Source organism: Epinephelus fuscoguttatus, linkage group LG23, assembly GCF_011397635.1.
Source record: "Epinephelus fuscoguttatus linkage group LG23, E.fuscoguttatus.final_Chr_v1".
Classification (NCBI taxonomy): domain Eukaryota; kingdom Metazoa; phylum Chordata; class Actinopteri; order Perciformes; family Serranidae; genus Epinephelus; species Epinephelus fuscoguttatus.
Window position 1 is genome coordinate 15,562,363 of NC_064774.1, and position 17,202 is coordinate 15,579,564.

General features: G+C 41.3%; 2 protein-coding genes across 8 annotated transcripts in view; one reads left to right on the plus strand and one right to left on the minus strand.

Moving 5' to 3' along the window:
- The window catches only part of arhgef11 (Rho guanine nucleotide exchange factor (GEF) 11), a 40,308-nt gene extending 35,361 nt beyond the window's left edge, over positions 1-4,947 (minus strand). For all 5 annotated transcript variants that reach the window (XM_049567954.1, XM_049567955.1, XM_049567953.1 and 2 more), the window contains exon 1: positions 3,224-4,947. In XM_049567954.1, coding sequence (XP_049423911.1) covers positions 3,224-3,258 — 35 coding nt within the window. In that variant the 5' untranslated portion in view covers positions 3,259-4,947. The remainder of the gene's footprint in view (positions 1-3,223) is intronic.
- Positions 117-15,983, plus strand: myadma (myeloid associated differentiation marker a). Of its 3 annotated transcripts, none has more exons than XM_049567993.1 (2): positions 117-212; positions 13,449-15,983. In XM_049567993.1, the coding sequence occupies exon 2, from the start codon at positions 13,565-13,567 to the stop codon at positions 14,408-14,410; it is 846 nt and encodes a 281-aa protein (XP_049423950.1). In that variant the 5' UTR covers positions 117-212; positions 13,449-13,564; the 3' UTR covers positions 14,411-15,983. The 3 variants fall into 3 exon arrangements, with proteins under 3 accessions (XP_049423950.1, XP_049423947.1, XP_049423949.1); XM_049567990.1 differs by lacking the exon at positions 117-212 and adding an exon at positions 7,990-8,128; XM_049567992.1 differs by lacking the exon at positions 117-212 and adding an exon at positions 8,145-8,322.
- The last annotated feature ends 1,219 nt before the right edge of the window (positions 15,984-17,202 follow it).

Sequence of the window (17,202 nt, forward strand, 5' to 3'; positions counted from 1 at the left end):
TCTCACTGGACAGCTGTCCTACCTGAAAGGGTGGGCGTTTTTCTTATTGGCTGCCCTGCTGTCACGTGACACACACAGACACAGTGGTGGGCACGTGCACAAGAACACACACAGGGAAGAGAAGTCGACAGCAGGAGAGACAGGAAAGACACATGATCAAGACAAAGATGCATCTACCGGACGATCATAGCAACACAGTGCGAGGCTACATGGTGAGTGGTGATGACTGACTGTAACAAACAGGATGAAGTTACACAGAGGTAGAAAAAAAATGCTCCGAACCTTCAAGCACCCATGCTCTACTTTCAGAGCAGTTAAAACAAAATCAACACGTGCACTGGCACAACGAGCGATGATTGAAAACCCAGGAAGATGTCAACTGCTCCATCCCCAAAATGCAGCGCATTTAAAAGTAGCTTCAAGATTCATGACCCTACATGTTCAATCCCACCGTCACAACATTTTGTTTCATGCCCAGCATTATTCAAACATATCAGATTCAAACTCTATTCTAATGTGATTCCAACTAGCTGGCTACGCAGAGGAATAGACGGCGCCGGGGGGAAAATAAGTAAACATACGTGATGGTGAGCAAAACTTTACACCCTGACGCATTTTAGAGCTACGTTACGTCGACGGCTACAGAAAATAAATGCTGCTTTTCCATGACTGTGAATTGCAATGTGAAACATAACTCTGAGTTAAGCTAACTAGTAGGGCTGCACTTGTCAATTATTTTCACTGTCCATTGTTTTCTTGATTAGCTCAGTGATTATTCTGTCAATTATTTTCTCAATCATCAATCAGCTGTTTGATCTATAAAATGTCAGAAAATGCCAATCAGTGTTTCCTAAAGCCCAAGACGACGTCCTCAAATGTCTTGTTTTGTCCACAACACAAAGATTTTCTGTTCATTGTCATAGAGAAGTAGAGAAACCAAGGAAAATATAAAAGAAGGAAAGGTCAGTGACAGTGTTTGAGGAGCTGCACACAATAGGTGATGTTAACTGATGTTTTTTAACTAACCACGTACATTATTTTTCCTTATTATTGTCTCCAAACAGGTCATGTCTCTGTCCCGCAGCTGCATCTCAATCGCTGTTTGCTCAAACATAGCAAACATTACATCATAATACATAAACAAACAGGTCCAACCTGTTATTGCTGACCAGACTGCAATTATAACCAGATCAACTTATTAATGGCTCTGATTATTATTCCGGCTGGATTTAATGATATGATCTGTCAGCTAAGTAAATATTTGCCAAACTAGAACTTGTGATGAGTGATTTACATTTGTATATATAATATTAGCCATCTAACGTTAATTAGCTAGCACACATATAAGTCATTATAACAGTTAAGTTTGAGAGGCTGTAACATTTGCTATCACTCACTAACACTGCGGCTCCCTGTCTGTTAATTTCACACCTTGACCAGGATTATGGCTTACGATCATTTATGGTCCAGATAAGTGTAGGGTGACTCAATAGAGACGTTGCTGCTGGCTAACGTTAGCTAAACAAAGTGCAAATGCAGCTTTATTTCAGTGATAAACAAGAAAGATTAGCTTCACCTCCTGACAGTAATGGGAAACATCATCTGACGTTAGCTTTCCTTAATATTATGAACTATCATTAACAGTTTGAAGTTTGGTTAGTTATTGATAATCAAATGCATTAGGGCTGCCACGATTAGTCGACTAATCGACTATTAAAATAATCGGTGACTATTTTAGTAGTCGACTAATCTGTTTGAGTCATTTTTCATAGAAAAGTACTATGAAAGTGCCTCAAAATACTCTCATTGCAGCTTGTTAGCTTACACACTCTCCCATGACGGTGAACTAACACTTTGGCGTGAGTACAAAACAAGAAATTAGATATCATCATTTTGGGGTTTGGGAGAGACAGACCGACATTTTTCAACATTGTGACACATTTTTTGATAAAATGATTAGTCGACTAATTGAAGAAATAACCGACAGATTAGCCGACAATGAAAATAATCGTTAGTTGCAGCCCTACAATACATATAGCTGACAGTACTACCCGCTAACAGCAGGTAGGCTAGCGATCTTGGACCCAACAGGGGCTCGAATTGAGTTATATGCAGCTGATGGACAGTTTGGAGACCAATAACAAGAGACACAAATGCACATATTTCGATACAAAATGTCAACTGACTTCATGTAATGTGTGAATTTTAATCTGGTGGAAGGATTTTTCAGTCAAAGGTGAAACAGTACAGATATGACGGGTTACAGTGTGATTTGCAGCGCCCGCTTCATTGGCTTCGATAGACGTGACACCAAAGTCTGGCACTGTGAATGCTGTCACTGTCGTCATGACCTTTCTTTCTTTTACATTTTCTTTGAAAGAAACCAGGAAATACTCACATTTAAGAAGCTGGGCTCAGAGAATATTTTGTTGTTTCATTTTGAATGACTTCAAATGATTAATCGATTATCAAATTAGCTGGCGGTTAATGGTTGACAACAAACTGATTGATCTTTGCAGCTCGACTAACTGGTCGTGATGAAGGTCACTTTCTGACCTGACAGGAAAATAGTGACAGAAAAAAAAGTGTGAGCATGCAACTTATTTAATTGGAAATATGTGAATTAATGAGGAAGGATGTTACAGTCATCTGTATCTGATTCACTGAATAAATGCTGTTGTTTCTATGTGCACTTTGAGTTTAGTAAAGCTAACAAACAAGCACATTTTCCTCGTTTGTGCCACGCAACATTATTAAGCTATAAAACCCCAAAAAACGCCTAAACTCTTGCTTTTCTTAGAGCTGAACTACAAGATAATTCAAGCGTGTGCGCGCTGTATGTCGTCCGGTCGCTGCACTGTGCTCTTGTTATTGAGTTCCGCTGTTATGGTTCCGTCAACAAACTCTATTAACAGCATACAAAAAAATAAAATGTTGGCATTTGCGAATTGATTCAGGATCTAATGCTGTTTGTTTTAGCATGAATTCCAAGGCTTCTACTATTGTCATGCATTCAGTAATTTCTTTGTTCCTAGGAGTAGTTTTATCACCTCCCCGCAAACAGCCTGTCCAACTAGTTTTTCCAGAGGCCAGACTGGACCTCAGTCACATAAAGACGTGTCAATAGGCTGATCTGGGAGCACTACATTTCTAAGCAAGGCGTTGAGATGCATCTTTAAACAGACAGAAACAGTCTGGGTGCAGCGGGTGTCATGTCTCGTACCTGTCCAGCGTTGAGGTGGGTTGGCGGAGACTCATGTCTGCAGCCTTTGAGACACTCCTCTGCTTCCTGGTGCGGGGAGATCAACGCTGTCACTGGGCCTCTTTTATCATCATCCCCATCATCGTCTCTTTCCTCTTCAGCTCTCAGTCCACACAATGGGGCTCTCTGTTGTGCTTTGATCAGACCTTCAAGCTACTGGGAAGCTGGTTCAGATCAGACAGGGAGCTCCTCATGTTCCCATCCACGCCAGTGAGACCTTAAACTGCTAAAACTAACACTAAAAAAAAAAATCCCTCCTCGCTGCTACATTAGTGGTTAAAAATAAATACTACGAGACAGGCTGTTAGTGGTTCGGTGCAGTGTTCAGCAGCAGTAGTGGAAAATGGATAAAGGACAGTCTGCTTCCTCAAAGGTCATCAATCATGAATGAATGGCTGATATGTCTCGCTATGCTCCAGGAGGTCAAAGACTCCCATGCCCTTTAGTGTCTGTGTGAAGATAATTGGTGGCACATATGTTCAAAGTAGCAGCTTTAAAACGCACAACTGACGTCCAGATAACAGCACATACTCTTGATTGACACGTAGCGACACCTTGCAATGAAATAACTAACCAAAACCGTGCACGCAGTCAGACTTGTTTACATGTGTGGCTGTGCCAACCTAAATAATCCCATCCAAGCTAACCTTTAATGTCGCGCATCTCTCAGTCATATGGTAGCCTGGATAATGCTAAAATCAAACATGAATGCCCACAGTGAATTTGACATTAGCTGTACTGACGTGTATATGGCTAGTTAATTCAAATTACTCCACACACACAACAAACGTACCTTAGTTTAATAAGCGGGAATAAAGTTAATTACCGCACCAGCACCACTCCAACTTAGCTTCCAAGCTAACTGTAGCTTGTAATTTGCATGCTAGCACACTGTAAACAACAACTAACCGATAAGCTACCGTTGGCTTTACATTGCTCGCTAACCAACTAGCTAGCTAATTAGCAGATTACCCGGCATTAGCTACGTGTGCCGCTGGGCGTATAAAAAATGAAAGCACCGTGCAGAATGAAAGGTAAAGGTGCTTCAAGAGTCTGAGTTTTGACTTATCTAATTAGCCGACTTGGGAATGATAACGACCATCTGAAGCGGCCTGCTGTACCCAGCTAGCGTTAGCTTCCTGAAGTTAGCTCTAGGGATGGGCCGGTTTCAACCCGCGGCATGGCGTTGGTCCTCAAGCCGACCAAAAGCGCCGTGGGTTCGGCTTGCAGCTGCGCCAACGAGTCGGTCCTTTGGAGGTAGCTAGCTAACCGGCTATGTCTGTAGGGTGAAACGCCAGCATGACTTTAACTGCATGCGAGTAATTGGATGTTAAAGTGGTCGAGATAGTGGCAGTCCACGCAAATTCCAGCTCGATATATCCCAGAGTCTTGTTTTCGTGCAAATTCAAACACTAAAGCTGCATGTTAGCCAGCTGGCTAACGTTAGAAGGCAATGCGATTCCAGTGCAGCTCCACCTCAGGTCTTTTTTCTTCTTCTCCAAAACAAGTCACAGTGGTAAAATCCGGATCTCTCTCTCGTGGTATGCCTGAGAACTCAGGAGTTGTCGTTGCAGATATGTATTGCCTTCAAAAAAGATCCCAGTTGTTGAAATAGAGATCTCTGCTGTGTTGTTATCCTGCTGCCTTGACTGGCTGCTGATCCACCACCATGTCCTCAAAGATCATACGTGCAAACAGAGTGCAGCAGCGCCCCCGTGTGGATGGCCCGTGGTACTGCAGGCAGGTTACTCCACCGCAATCTCGGTTTTGGTGACGTGCTCGGATCCATGGAGGCTACATCAACCTCCTGAAACCCAAACTTTTCTTTAGTATGCATTTTTAATTTCTTCTAGCTATATGGGATCAGTAGGACCTGATAAGTATATAAAAAAAATGTCACCGACAATAAAGGGCCGATGTCTTCAAACGAGACAATAATAAAGTCTCAGTATCCCCACATGAGATCAGAAGTCCCGGTGTCCTCAAACGAGATGAGAATAAAGTTATAATGTCCCCAAATGAGATGATAATAAGGTCTCAGTGTCCTCAAACAAGATGATAATAAAGTCCTAATGTCCTCAGACGATAGTAAAGTCCCAGTGTCCTCAAATGAGATGATAATAATGTCCTAATGTCCTCAGACGATAGTAAAGTCCCAGTGTCCTCAAATGAGATGATAATAATGTCCTAATGTCCTCAGACGATAGTAAAGTCCCAGTGTCCTAAAACAAGATGATAATAAAGTCTCAGCGTCCTAAAACAAGATGATAATAAAGTCCAAATGCCCTGAAAATAGACAATAGTAAAGTCTTTATGTCTTCAAATGAGATGGTAATTAAGTCCCAGTGTCGTCAAACGAGAACATAATAAAGTCCCAATTTCCTCAAAAGAGACAACAAAGTCTCAATGTCCTCATATGAGATGATAATAAAGTCCAAATGCCCTGAAATGAGACAATAGTAAAGTCTCTATGTCTTCGAACAAGAAGATAATAAAGTCTCAATGTCCTAAAGTGAGACGATAATTAAGTCCCAGTTACCCCAAACCAGACAAAAATAAAGTCTCATTGTCCTAGAACAAGATGATAATAGAGTCCCCATGTCCTCAAACCAAATGATAAAACAGTCTCAGTGTACTCAAACAAGACAATAATAAAGCCACAATGTCCTCAGACAATAGTAAAGTCCCAGTGTCCTCAAGTGAGATGATAATTAAGTCCAAACGTCCTGAAATGAGATGATAGTTAAGTCTCAGTGTCTTCAAATGAGATGATAATAATGTCTCAGTGTCCCCAAACGAGAAGATAAAAAAGTCCCAATTACCTGAAAAGAGACAATAATAAAGTCTCAATGTTCTCAAACGAGATGACAATAAAGTCTCAGTGTCCTAAAGTGAGACGATAATTAAGTCCCAGTTACCTCAAACGAGACAATAAAAAAGTCTTACTGTCCTAGAACGAGATGGTAATAGAGTCCCCATGTCCTCAAACCAGACGATTAAAAAAAAATGTCTCAGTGTACTCAAACAAGACAATAATAAAGCCTCAATGTCCTCAGGCGATAGTAAAGACCCAGTGTCCTCAAATGAGATAATAAAGTCCCAATATCCCCAAATTGACAAGGTCCAAAACCTGATCACATTTTATGGTTCAAAATTGTTTATTCATGATCAATAATGTTTGTAGATGATACAACAACAAATTTGACCAATTTTAGCAACAGTAACAAGCTAAGACGATGTTAATTAGAAAATACTTGTTTAAAGACTTTTGGAATACATCATCAGCTTGTAGAAAGACATCAAGACTTTATTACTGTCTGTTTGAGGACACTGAGACTTTTTTATCGTCTTGTTTTAGGACACTAAGCCATTATTATCGTCTCATTTGAGGACATTGGGACTTTGTTATCATCTCATTTATGTGTCGGGATCAGCTGCAGACTGACTTGGCAGAGATGGTTGCCATCTTGTTTTTACATGGATTAGTGTATTGTGCTCTTACTACCACTAGATGGCACAAAAAAGCGTCCACGATCGAGGACAACAGGTCTAAATTAAGCAGAATGAAGTAGAAGGTCCAGAAAACCCCAAATGTTAAGTCCTTATATGAGGACACAGGGTCTCAGGAGGATAAACTGGCATAGGGAGGAGAATATCTTATAACTACATGCAATATACAAAGTAAACACATCTGTCTTGTAAAATTATTTTAAGAAAGGCTGCATGCTGTATGAAGAGGAAAGGAAAACATTCAACTTTATTTTATTTGTGTTTTTAAATGTTACCAGATATGGCAATAATGTCCAATATATAAACTATATGAAGGCTAACTACTAGTGATGGCCAAATGAAGCCTCATGAACCACTGTCTTTATTTTCTGAAACCACCAGATGGCGCTGTCTGTTCAACAAAGGTTTGAAAGCACACTTCACTGCAAGTCCCTCAGCCTTTATCTGTAAACCAAGAGCGCCATGTGGTGGGGTCAGAAAATAAAAAAACTGGCTCATGATGCTTCATTTGGCCATCACTAGCAATGAGGCGTGCTTTCAAACCTTTGTTGAACAGACAGTGCCATCTGGTGGCTTCAGAAAATAAAGACAATGGTTCACGAGGCCTCATTTGGCCATCACTGGTTATTCCTATGATCTAAGACAGTCCAAAAATATTTTAGTGACATGAGCAACTCTCTCTTAAAAACCAAAAACTGAAGTGCTAAAACTCAAATTTGTGACGTCATAGTGTATAAAATCTGGCCCTCCATTGACAGTCAACTGGAAAAAGGTGTTCTAGATGACACTGAGAGCACCCAGGGGAGTGTTCTGAGTATATGGGTGCATTTTCTGTTACAGCACTGAGGACATCACAATAAAATAAAACTCAAACAGGGTCAGGGTGCAAAAGAAAAAACAGTTAGTATCCATGGCTACAACCTTGTCCTAAGAAAAAAGATGTGAGATTTTTACTGCAATTATTAACACATCTTGTGAACTCATTTAGTAACTGAGGCACACGCACAAGCAGATGTGTGGGGACGCCAAATCACAGATCTTTCAATGATACAGTTTGTATTCGTGCGTCCAGAGTGATGGGAGTTTGACAGTCTCAAGGGTATATGTAGCTGTATATATATGCTACCCAATCCAAAACACTTGGGAAGAGGAATTGCGATGACCTTATTGAGGCTTGCAGAGGGTTTCAACACTTTACCAAATATGGCCAGCGCGGGGCGTGGGATACACTGTGCTGTGAGGCATTGGTGGATGAGAGCAGGGGATGCGTCTCCAAGTACGCACGCTGTAACAGGAACTTTAAGCTTAAGACAAAAAAACAACAACAAAAACATGAAACTCCGAGCCAAGAAATCGGTAAGATCCATTTCAGACTTGTGTTTTTCCTTTTGTCAGAGTTTGTATAGAAGTTAGCAGCGTTTTTTTTGTTATCGTGGTCTATTTTTGGAACAGTGAGAAAGAGCGGATTGCAATGGCACAGCGCTGGGCGCGGTATGTCCGCTATTTGGGACGGAAAACCTCCTCATCACTCACTTAATGTCTCAGTTAAAGTAAGCCGATTTTACCCTTAAAACTAAGTGTATCTCATCTGGTTTTACTGTAAGGCTGCTGTGTCTGCTTGGAGCATGGATTCTCCTTAAAGACGATATGACAATGCATTTCAGTGTTAGTGTTAAGAAGCTGGTCACATCCCTTTATCTCAAAGCAGTGGTAATTATTAACGAACATTTAATCTCTACAGTGATATACAGTAGCTCTCAGGATGGTTGAGGCTATGTGGAGAACTCAAGCATGCATGATACTATTTTACTAAAAAAGCAAACCAAGGTCTGGTTTCCTGTCAGCAGCGGGGCATGAGGCCACACACACCACACACAGTAACCACGTTTCTCAGAATGTTATGTTTCTCGTTTAGCCCAGTTAATAACCAACATCTTTCTCAGTAATGAAACTAGGTAACCAAGTACGTTTGAACTCACAGTTCTCATTAGATATGGATTGAAGCTTGTGTTAAAGAGGAGCTTTTTTTGCATTAACAACTGAGATCTGAAAGAGCTGTATGTCTAACTCTAACTCCAGGCTGGATTGCTAAAGAGATTAAATGCTCATTTGGCTTGTGTTGCCTGTGTGGGTTCCTGCAGACGTGCTATTAGCTCATCAGAGCTGCTTCCTTTGTATGAGAGTCATTACACAAAACAGGAAGTGCGGCTCTGGAGTTAATGGCTTAAAGACAGTATTTAAGGTTTGCATTAGCAGAATGACGAAGCATGCTTTCCTCCATAACCTGTAGAGTGGCACGTGTGGCTTTTCGAGGCTGTGTTAAAAGTTGAATGATCTGTAGTCATAGCATTTGCATCGAAAGCACACCAGAGTATTATCAGTTTGTCAAGCACCAGACATGCTCTTCATAATTCTGCATGTTTGGACAACATCTGGCATTGCTGTGCAGCCTCTGTGACAAAACATGCATTGCCTCCTTTCAATATATTCTGTGAATGCAAACATAATTGGTGCCATGTGTAAGAATACATGGAGGTCAAAAGCTGCCAAAGTAAATAAATACATAAACATGTGTATTTAAAAATGAATTAAAAAAAATTAGACAAATAAATTTGAAAATGAATACACATAAACTAATAAAATGGAAAACTAAATAGGAAAGTAAATAAATTAATGCAAAGGTAAATAAATAAAGCAAATTAAATTATGTTTTATGTCACATTTGATCAATTAATTGATACCTACATTCATTTTTAAAATTATTTTTGCTATATTTAATGGCATAGTAGCCTTTTAAAAACAGATGTCCCATGCTGGAGCCTGGTCTCACTCTGAAGTCGCCAAAATCCGGCGTTTGGGTTTTACAACACCTAGTGGTAGTGATGGCCAGATGAAGCCTCATGAAACAGTTTCTTTATTTTCTGACCCCACCAGATGGCGCTCTTGGTTTAAAGATAAAGGCTGAAGGACCTGCAATGAAGTGTGCTTTCAAACCTTTGTTGAACGGACAGCACCATCTGGTGGTTTCAGAAAATAAAGACAGTGGTTCATGAGGCCTCATTTGGCCATCACTACCTGGCGGCGTCAGAAGGAGACGTGGTGGGACAAGGACGAAAGTTAAGGCTGACTAGGGCGGACAAACACTGACTTTCACCTGACAGAGCGGTGTTCGTGTCCTGTAAGATTCTAAAGCCAATCCCTCTTCTTATTTCCAAAATCTAACCACGTGTTTTTGTTGCCTAAATCCAACCACGTTTGTTTGTTGTTGAAGGTGTGTTTATTTTGAAAGAGACTGTATTTAAGTGTTACATTTCCTGTGAAAACGAAAGTGTATTTCGAAAGAAGACAATGCATGTGACAGGCAGAACTTGACACTGTGTCCGAAAACGTCAACAACCAACGCACCCAGGGTACCTTTCATGTCGTATCTGGACGTGGACAGTCCATGACCAAACGTCGATGTGTGACGAGGTCAGAGTGACAATGTGTTGCGTGGACAGCTGGGGGACATAGCTGTTTGCATGACACTTTAATTCAATCTAAATTAAGAGCCATAATAGATAGAGCATTCATTCATTTTGCATTAGAAAGCTCAGGCTTCTGTCTTTCCCATCATCATGCCATTACCTTACCTTACCTTACCTTAAATGTGGTGCAAACGTGGTACATTCCAGTAATTCTGCTGGTATTTCCCTGTAATGGCCACAGGAGATTCTTGTTTGCATAATCCTGTATATATTAATCCAAAATAAGAACCATAATGGCCAAAATATGTATTGTTTTTGCAGCAGAAAGCTAAGGCCTCTTTCTTCCATTTCACCATCTTGAACGCCCTTGATGACATCATTACGCTACTTGTGGGTGGTGCAAAACCGTGAGAAAATGTGCGGTGGCGCCAGAGGAATAAATGATTAATCTATTACAACAACCCTTTGGAATCTGCTCATGAAAATGAGCGTATCTCAAAAACACTTCAAACATCAATTAAAAGTCTAGTCCCAATTTAACGCCCAGTCCCTTTTACTAGCCTGGTGTGGCTACACATTTTGACGAATACAGGCCTGTCTCAATTGGAGGCCGGGTCTGGTTGCCAAGCAGTTCATTTTTATTTCTTTGGACATATAAAACCAGGTTGTTGGCTACCTCAAGTTATGTTTCCATACCTTGATTACCCTGTGAGTTATTCATATTCCTTAGTCCGTAAGGGTCCTCAGATGAAATAATCAAAAGGGTTTTTCATAAAAATTAATCCAAGTTGTGAGTGTTGTTTTAACAGGATAGAGTGGTGTTGTGTCAACATGCCGGCAGCCATAATCCTCAGGTGCCGTAACTCGCTCTATCTGTCTGTCAGAGCTAGATCAAGGTTGTGCAGATTTTAGAGGCAGTTCAAGATACTCCAGGACATGACATCAGAATAAGCAAAAAATACCAGTGTATGCACTGATAAACAATTTCTGTTGAAGAGTTGAAAGGGTTAATTTATTTATTTTTGATTCTGGCAGCTTCCTGGCTCCATAAGAAAAAAACGGTTCCTCCTCCTCCCAAAGTTAAGCGCATTAAACTCTGGAAATGGAGGAAGGACTCCTCCCTTGTTGCTCCTCGTGAGGTTTCAACACTTTTTTTTTTTTTTTTTTTTTTTTACCCAGGCAAAGTTTTTCCTTATCTCACCTTATCTTATAAATACTTGGGAATTCATGTTTAAGTAACACGTGGAGCAACTGGCACAGAAACTAAAGACAGAAATGGGTTTCTTATGTCGGAACAAATCATGTTTCCATTGTGACGATGGGAAAATAATTACACAGTCAACCATCATGTCTGTGCATGACTATGATGACATTCTTTATCCTCATGCTGCTCACTCTACCTTTCACTCTACCTTAAAGCAACCTGATGCAGTTTATTGGTGCAGGAGAATATCATCCTCATCACTGTGCATTATATGAAAAAGCCAACTGGTCCTTATTGGAAACAAAAAGAGAACTGAATTCTGTACTGTCTCCTGCTAAGGCTGCTACAGCATATGGATCCTTGAATTTTAAGCCACTGCTCAGCAAAAACAGAACATGGGTCTTCTTAAATCTAACACTGAACTTGGGAAGACTGCCTTCTATTACTTTGCATCTACAAATAGCATGAATTACAGATCACTTTAAAAATATCTCATCTCTTGTTACATCCGGTACATCATTTATTTTGTGCATCCTTTTCTAATTGGCTGTTATTTTCTAAAGCTGATGTTCTCTCCTGCAAAAGAGATCTTGATTGCATTGATTAAATTATATCTGTTCCAGGGATGTAGATGGGGTTGCACTAGAGGACACTAGAGGGCACCAACATCACACTTTTTAGTGTGCACTTCCGTTTTGGACTGAGGGACTTTCCAACTCCTTCACGTTTAAGCACACAAACTTCCGCTTCCTGCCCTGCACAGGTCACAGCTTGAGCAGGTTCCTCAAACATTAGTCAGTCTTTTACACAACTTAAGTGTGAGCCTGGACACGTCAGTCAGGGATGATCAGGTTATTGCTAATGAAATTAGCAGCTCAGATGTTGCAGTTTCTCACCATTTGACATCATTATTTTTTATAGTCATTAAGAAACCACTTCCCCAATACATTAGGCTCTGATTAGCCAAAAGACAAACGTGCCTGTTGCTTGTGGTGGCTAATGAGGCCTCATAAACCACTGTCTTTATTTTCTGAAGCCACCAGATGGCGCTGTCTGTTCAACAAAGGTTTGAAAGCACACTTCATTGCAAGTCCTTCAGCCTTTATCTTTAAACCAACCAATCTGGTGGGGTCATAAAATAAAGACAGTGGTTCATGAGGCTTCATTTGGCCATCATTATCTGTTGCTAACATTAAAGGGACAGTTCACCTCAAAATCAAAAACATATTTTTCCTCTTATCTGTAGTGCTATTTATCGATCAAGATTGTTTTGGTGTGAGTTGCCAAGTGTTGACAATATCGTGACAATATATGTCTGCCTTCTCTCCAGAATAATGGAACTAGATGGCACTCAGCTTGTGGTGCTCGACACATTAAAAATATACATTTGAAAAACTCAACATCAGTGTCCAGAAATTATGACCCGGTTACTCAAAATAATCCAAAGACCTTGTTGTAAGGCAGTTTCATGTAGAACTGTCTTCTTCCTATCGAACTATACCCGCCAACCGTATCAATGCACAGAAAGAATCTGCTACTCACCGAGCACCACTGAGCTTTCTAACGTTTCAGCTCAGCCAAGCAGGACTCCACTAACTATTGCTCACAACAAGGTTTTTGGATTATCTTGAGTAACTGGGTCATGATTTCTGTAAAGAGACATTGCTGTTGAGTTTTTACGTTGTATTTTTTTGGGCGCTTTGAGCACCACAAACAGAGTTCCATCTAGTTCCATTATATTTGAGAGAAGGCGGACATCCCCAAGGCAGACTTCTCAAACACTCTGCACCTCACACCAAAACAGTCTAGATTAATAAGTACCAATAGATGTAAGAGGCAAAAGTATGTATTTTTAATTTGGGGGTGAACTGTCCCTTTAAGCAAAATATGTGATACCAATAAAGAATGTTTTTTTCTACATCTACATTTTTCAAAATCACATCATCTTTTCACCAAACTTTTGCTTTAATTTATTCTGATTACTCTCTTTTTTATTGTCTTTCAGAATATGTGAAAAACATCGACAGAGTGTGTGACAAGCAGCCAATACAACATCTCACATTTACCCTCACTGGACTACAGAGGCCACTTTCAACACCTGAGTGATTGTGATATCCCATCATGCCACTGATTGTGTTTCCCACCTCCCAGCTTCTATGGGTGCGTGTAGCCGCCCTGGTGTTCACCTGCGTGGCGTTCAGTGTCGCAGCACATGGAGCCTCTAATGGAGGTATGGCTGACTGGTGCATCTTCTGCTGGGCGTTCAGCTTCGCCTGCACCCTGCTGGTCCTGCTGGTGGAGCAGTGTGGCCTCCAGGCCCGAGCCCCAGTGTCTTGGTCCAATTTCCCCATCACAGTTGCCTGCTACGCTGCCCTGCTCTGCCTCTCTGCCTCTGTCATCTTCCCACTTTTTTTCCTTAAGGACCAGCAGCGGATCTCCAGGGATGCTCGCGACTATAACATCGCCGCCACTGTCTTCTCCTGCCTGGCAGCGGTGACCTACATGGTGGAGGTGAGCCTGACAAAAGCGAGGCCAGGAGAAGTGGCGGGTTACATGGCTACAGCTCCAGGCCTGATGAAGGTGTGCCAGACCTTTGTGGCCTGTATTATCTTCATCCTGGTCAGCAACCCTGTGTCGTATGATCACCATCCAGCTCTGAAGTGGTGCATGGCCGTGTACTGCATCTGCTTCATCCTCTCCATGGCTGTGGTAGTGCTGTGTGTGGGCGAGTGCACCGGCTATCTCCCCATCCCCTTCTCCAAGTTCCTGTCAGCTTACGGGCTCCTGGCGGTTATCATGTACCTTACAGCTACCATCATCTGGCCCATATTCCAGTTTGACAGAAAGTACCAGTATGGAGGCGATCAGTCAAAACTGATCGCTGTGGCAGTGCTCACTGCCCTCAACTTCCTGCTTTACCTCGCTGACCTGGCCTACACTGCCAGACTGGTGTTTGTCAGTGCCTGAGAGGAACAGAGAAGAAGGAGGGAGACACACTGAGTGACAAAGGACAGAAATAAAGATGCTAAGAGCTTGAGTAGCTTTGCAGTAAATTGTAGCTGCTGTTGAATTTCTGACAAAAAATACACATCTCTTCCCTTTTTTGTGTTTAATTGTAAAATGTTATGTTGATACAAGGAAAAAAATCCCAAACTCACTAAGAGTGTGTCTATATGTACACGTTTGCAGCAGTGGCGCCTCCACTCATCACAAAAACATTTGGAGGCCTCTGCGTGGTATTTTTAAACTTCAGAAGGTTTGTTACATGTCAATATTTTGTTCTTTACAATCAATGGACTCCTTTGAATTAAAGCTGTGTATTTTTTTCTTTTAAAAGAAAAGACAACCAGCCTCTTTGAAGAAACACCTATTGCTCAGGCCACACTGCCCGCGTGAGCAGTGATGACAGCTACCTTGCTTGTAGTGTTTACACAGACAGCGTTGCTGCTGCGGGGCAGTACTTAATTTTCACAATTAAAAGCCAGTATTCCACAAATTTATAGAGCTGTGGAAGCTACTGCTTTGTCAACAACACAGCCCTGCAAATGTTTCACAGTAAAAAGATTTGGATTCTGTCCACAGACACATTGTCAGAGGGCTTTTATTTTGAAACGGTAAGAGGAAAGGTTTAGTTAAAAAAAAATAAAGCAATTTTTCATGATTATGACTGATATATAAACTGAAACTGTAGTGAAGGGTGGCTATCTGTTTTTGCTAAAAACCGCGCACGTCATGCAGAAAAAAGTAGGGAAAACTCCAAATCTCTAAGTGTTCCACAGCAGACCAGCACTGCTCATGCGGGCAGTGTGGCCCAGACACGTTAAAACAGAATGGTTACAGAACTCAAAATGTTTACTGTGTCAGTATTAGTCTGTGCACATCAGATAACAGTAATATTAACTGTAAAATGAGAAAGCAAAGTATTTGTAAGCGATTCTTTAACTCACCACATTGACAGATCTTTCAACAAGCCCTTAAACTTCACCAGTATAACCGAATTCCTTAAATTCAGTCATGGATTTGGGTTTTGGTGTGCCACCCAAAGATTTTCAGTGGCCCCATCTGGCCACCCCTGTGAAATATTTCTGGGGGCACCACTGGTTTGCAGATATCTGCAATGAAAGTATTTTACCTCTAATGTGAATGGGCCTGTGTTAAATGTGCAACACAAGTATTACATTAACAAAAGTGGGGTTTTTCACAATGATACGACAAAACCTAAGTCGGCTGTTAATGCTGTTAAAATCCAAACAAGTCAACACACTGGAACAGCAGAAGGGAGAAGAAATGTATTTACTGTATCTGAGACACACCGGCACTTTGGCTACTGATGAGGAAGAATCTTGTGCAAGAAAATGGGCACTCTCACCACAACCTGTCAAAGATTTGTTCCGTATCTGTCTCATAATCTTTTGTTAATGTGGGTTTGAAAAAGCTATCATTTTGTCCTGATAACAAAGCATCAGTATTGAAACATCAAAGAATGTAACTTGAGCAAATACAGTTTTTGTGAAACCAATAAATATTGTATTTTAAAGCATGTGATGGCATGCAGTATGTGCTGTGATTATTATCATTTTACTACCTGTTGTGCCTAGCTTTGACCCTTTATACATAATTTTTGGTATACCATTTTTGGTCCCCCCTCTGTTGGGGTACCTAGCACACAGATCTGGTACTAAAAGGTGGAGCTGTGAACACTGCAGTCTGATTGGTCAATAGAGGACGGTCACTCTGCTCAGGACTGAGCTGTGGCTGGTTTTGAGGCTCATGTAACCACTGTTCATACTGTGGAGAGTTTTATTAGTAAACTGTAACTATAAAATCAAAGGATGTTTTGCTTGTAGCAGCTGGAGTCGGAGAAAAAAATAACTTAATTCACTGGGCCGACTGCTGATGACTTTTAAGGTGGAACATGTAATGTTACTCAATGTATGAGCTGACGATGTGAATCAATCAGCACACCTTGAATTTCACTGTGACAACTTTGATCATCACTTTAGTTTTTATATGACATATACTTCTAGTAGGGCGGCACGGTGGTGTGGTGGTTAGCACTCTCGCCTCACAGCAAGAGGGTTGCCGGTTCGATCCCGGGCGTGGGAGCCCTTCTGTGCGGAGTTTGCATGTTCTCCCCGTGTCAGCGTGGGTTCTCTCCGGGCACTCCGGCTTCCTCCCACAGTCCAAAGACATGGAGATTTGGGGACTAGGTTAATTGGAGACTCTAAATTGTCCGTAGGTGTGAATGTGAGTGTGAATGGTTGTTTGTCTCTATGTGTCAGCCCTGCGATAGTCTGGCGACCTGTCCAGGGTGTACCCTGCCTCTCACCCGATGTAGCTGCCCCCCCGCGTGTGTCTCTGTTCCACGTTTTTCTCCTCACTGACTTGGTCAATCCATGTGAAATTTGGCACAGTAACACAGGAAGTTTGACCAATCTGCATGAAACTCGGTGAACACAATCTAGGGACCAATATCTAAAGTTCCCTCTTGGAAAAAGTTGGAAAACTTACTAAAACTGAGCTTCTATAAGGCAATGAATATTGCGGAGGGCGTGGCTCATCACATAAACGTGTCTAACATCTCAAGGGTTTCACCAATCACCACGCAACTTTGTAGGCACATGACCACACATAATCTGAGGGGACCCCTCCATTATTGACCCCATCAAACAAAATGGGGGCACTCAAGCGCTAATTTCTTATCTAGGTCTAACTGCCATATCAATTTTTACTAAACTTGGTAGATATGTAGAACAGGA

Bases quoted from the DNA above. Each gene is read 5' to 3' on its own strand.
- myadma (XM_049567993.1), top strand. From the start codon at position 13,565: ATGCCACTGATTGTGTTTCCCACCTCCCAGCTTCTATGGGTGCGTGTA.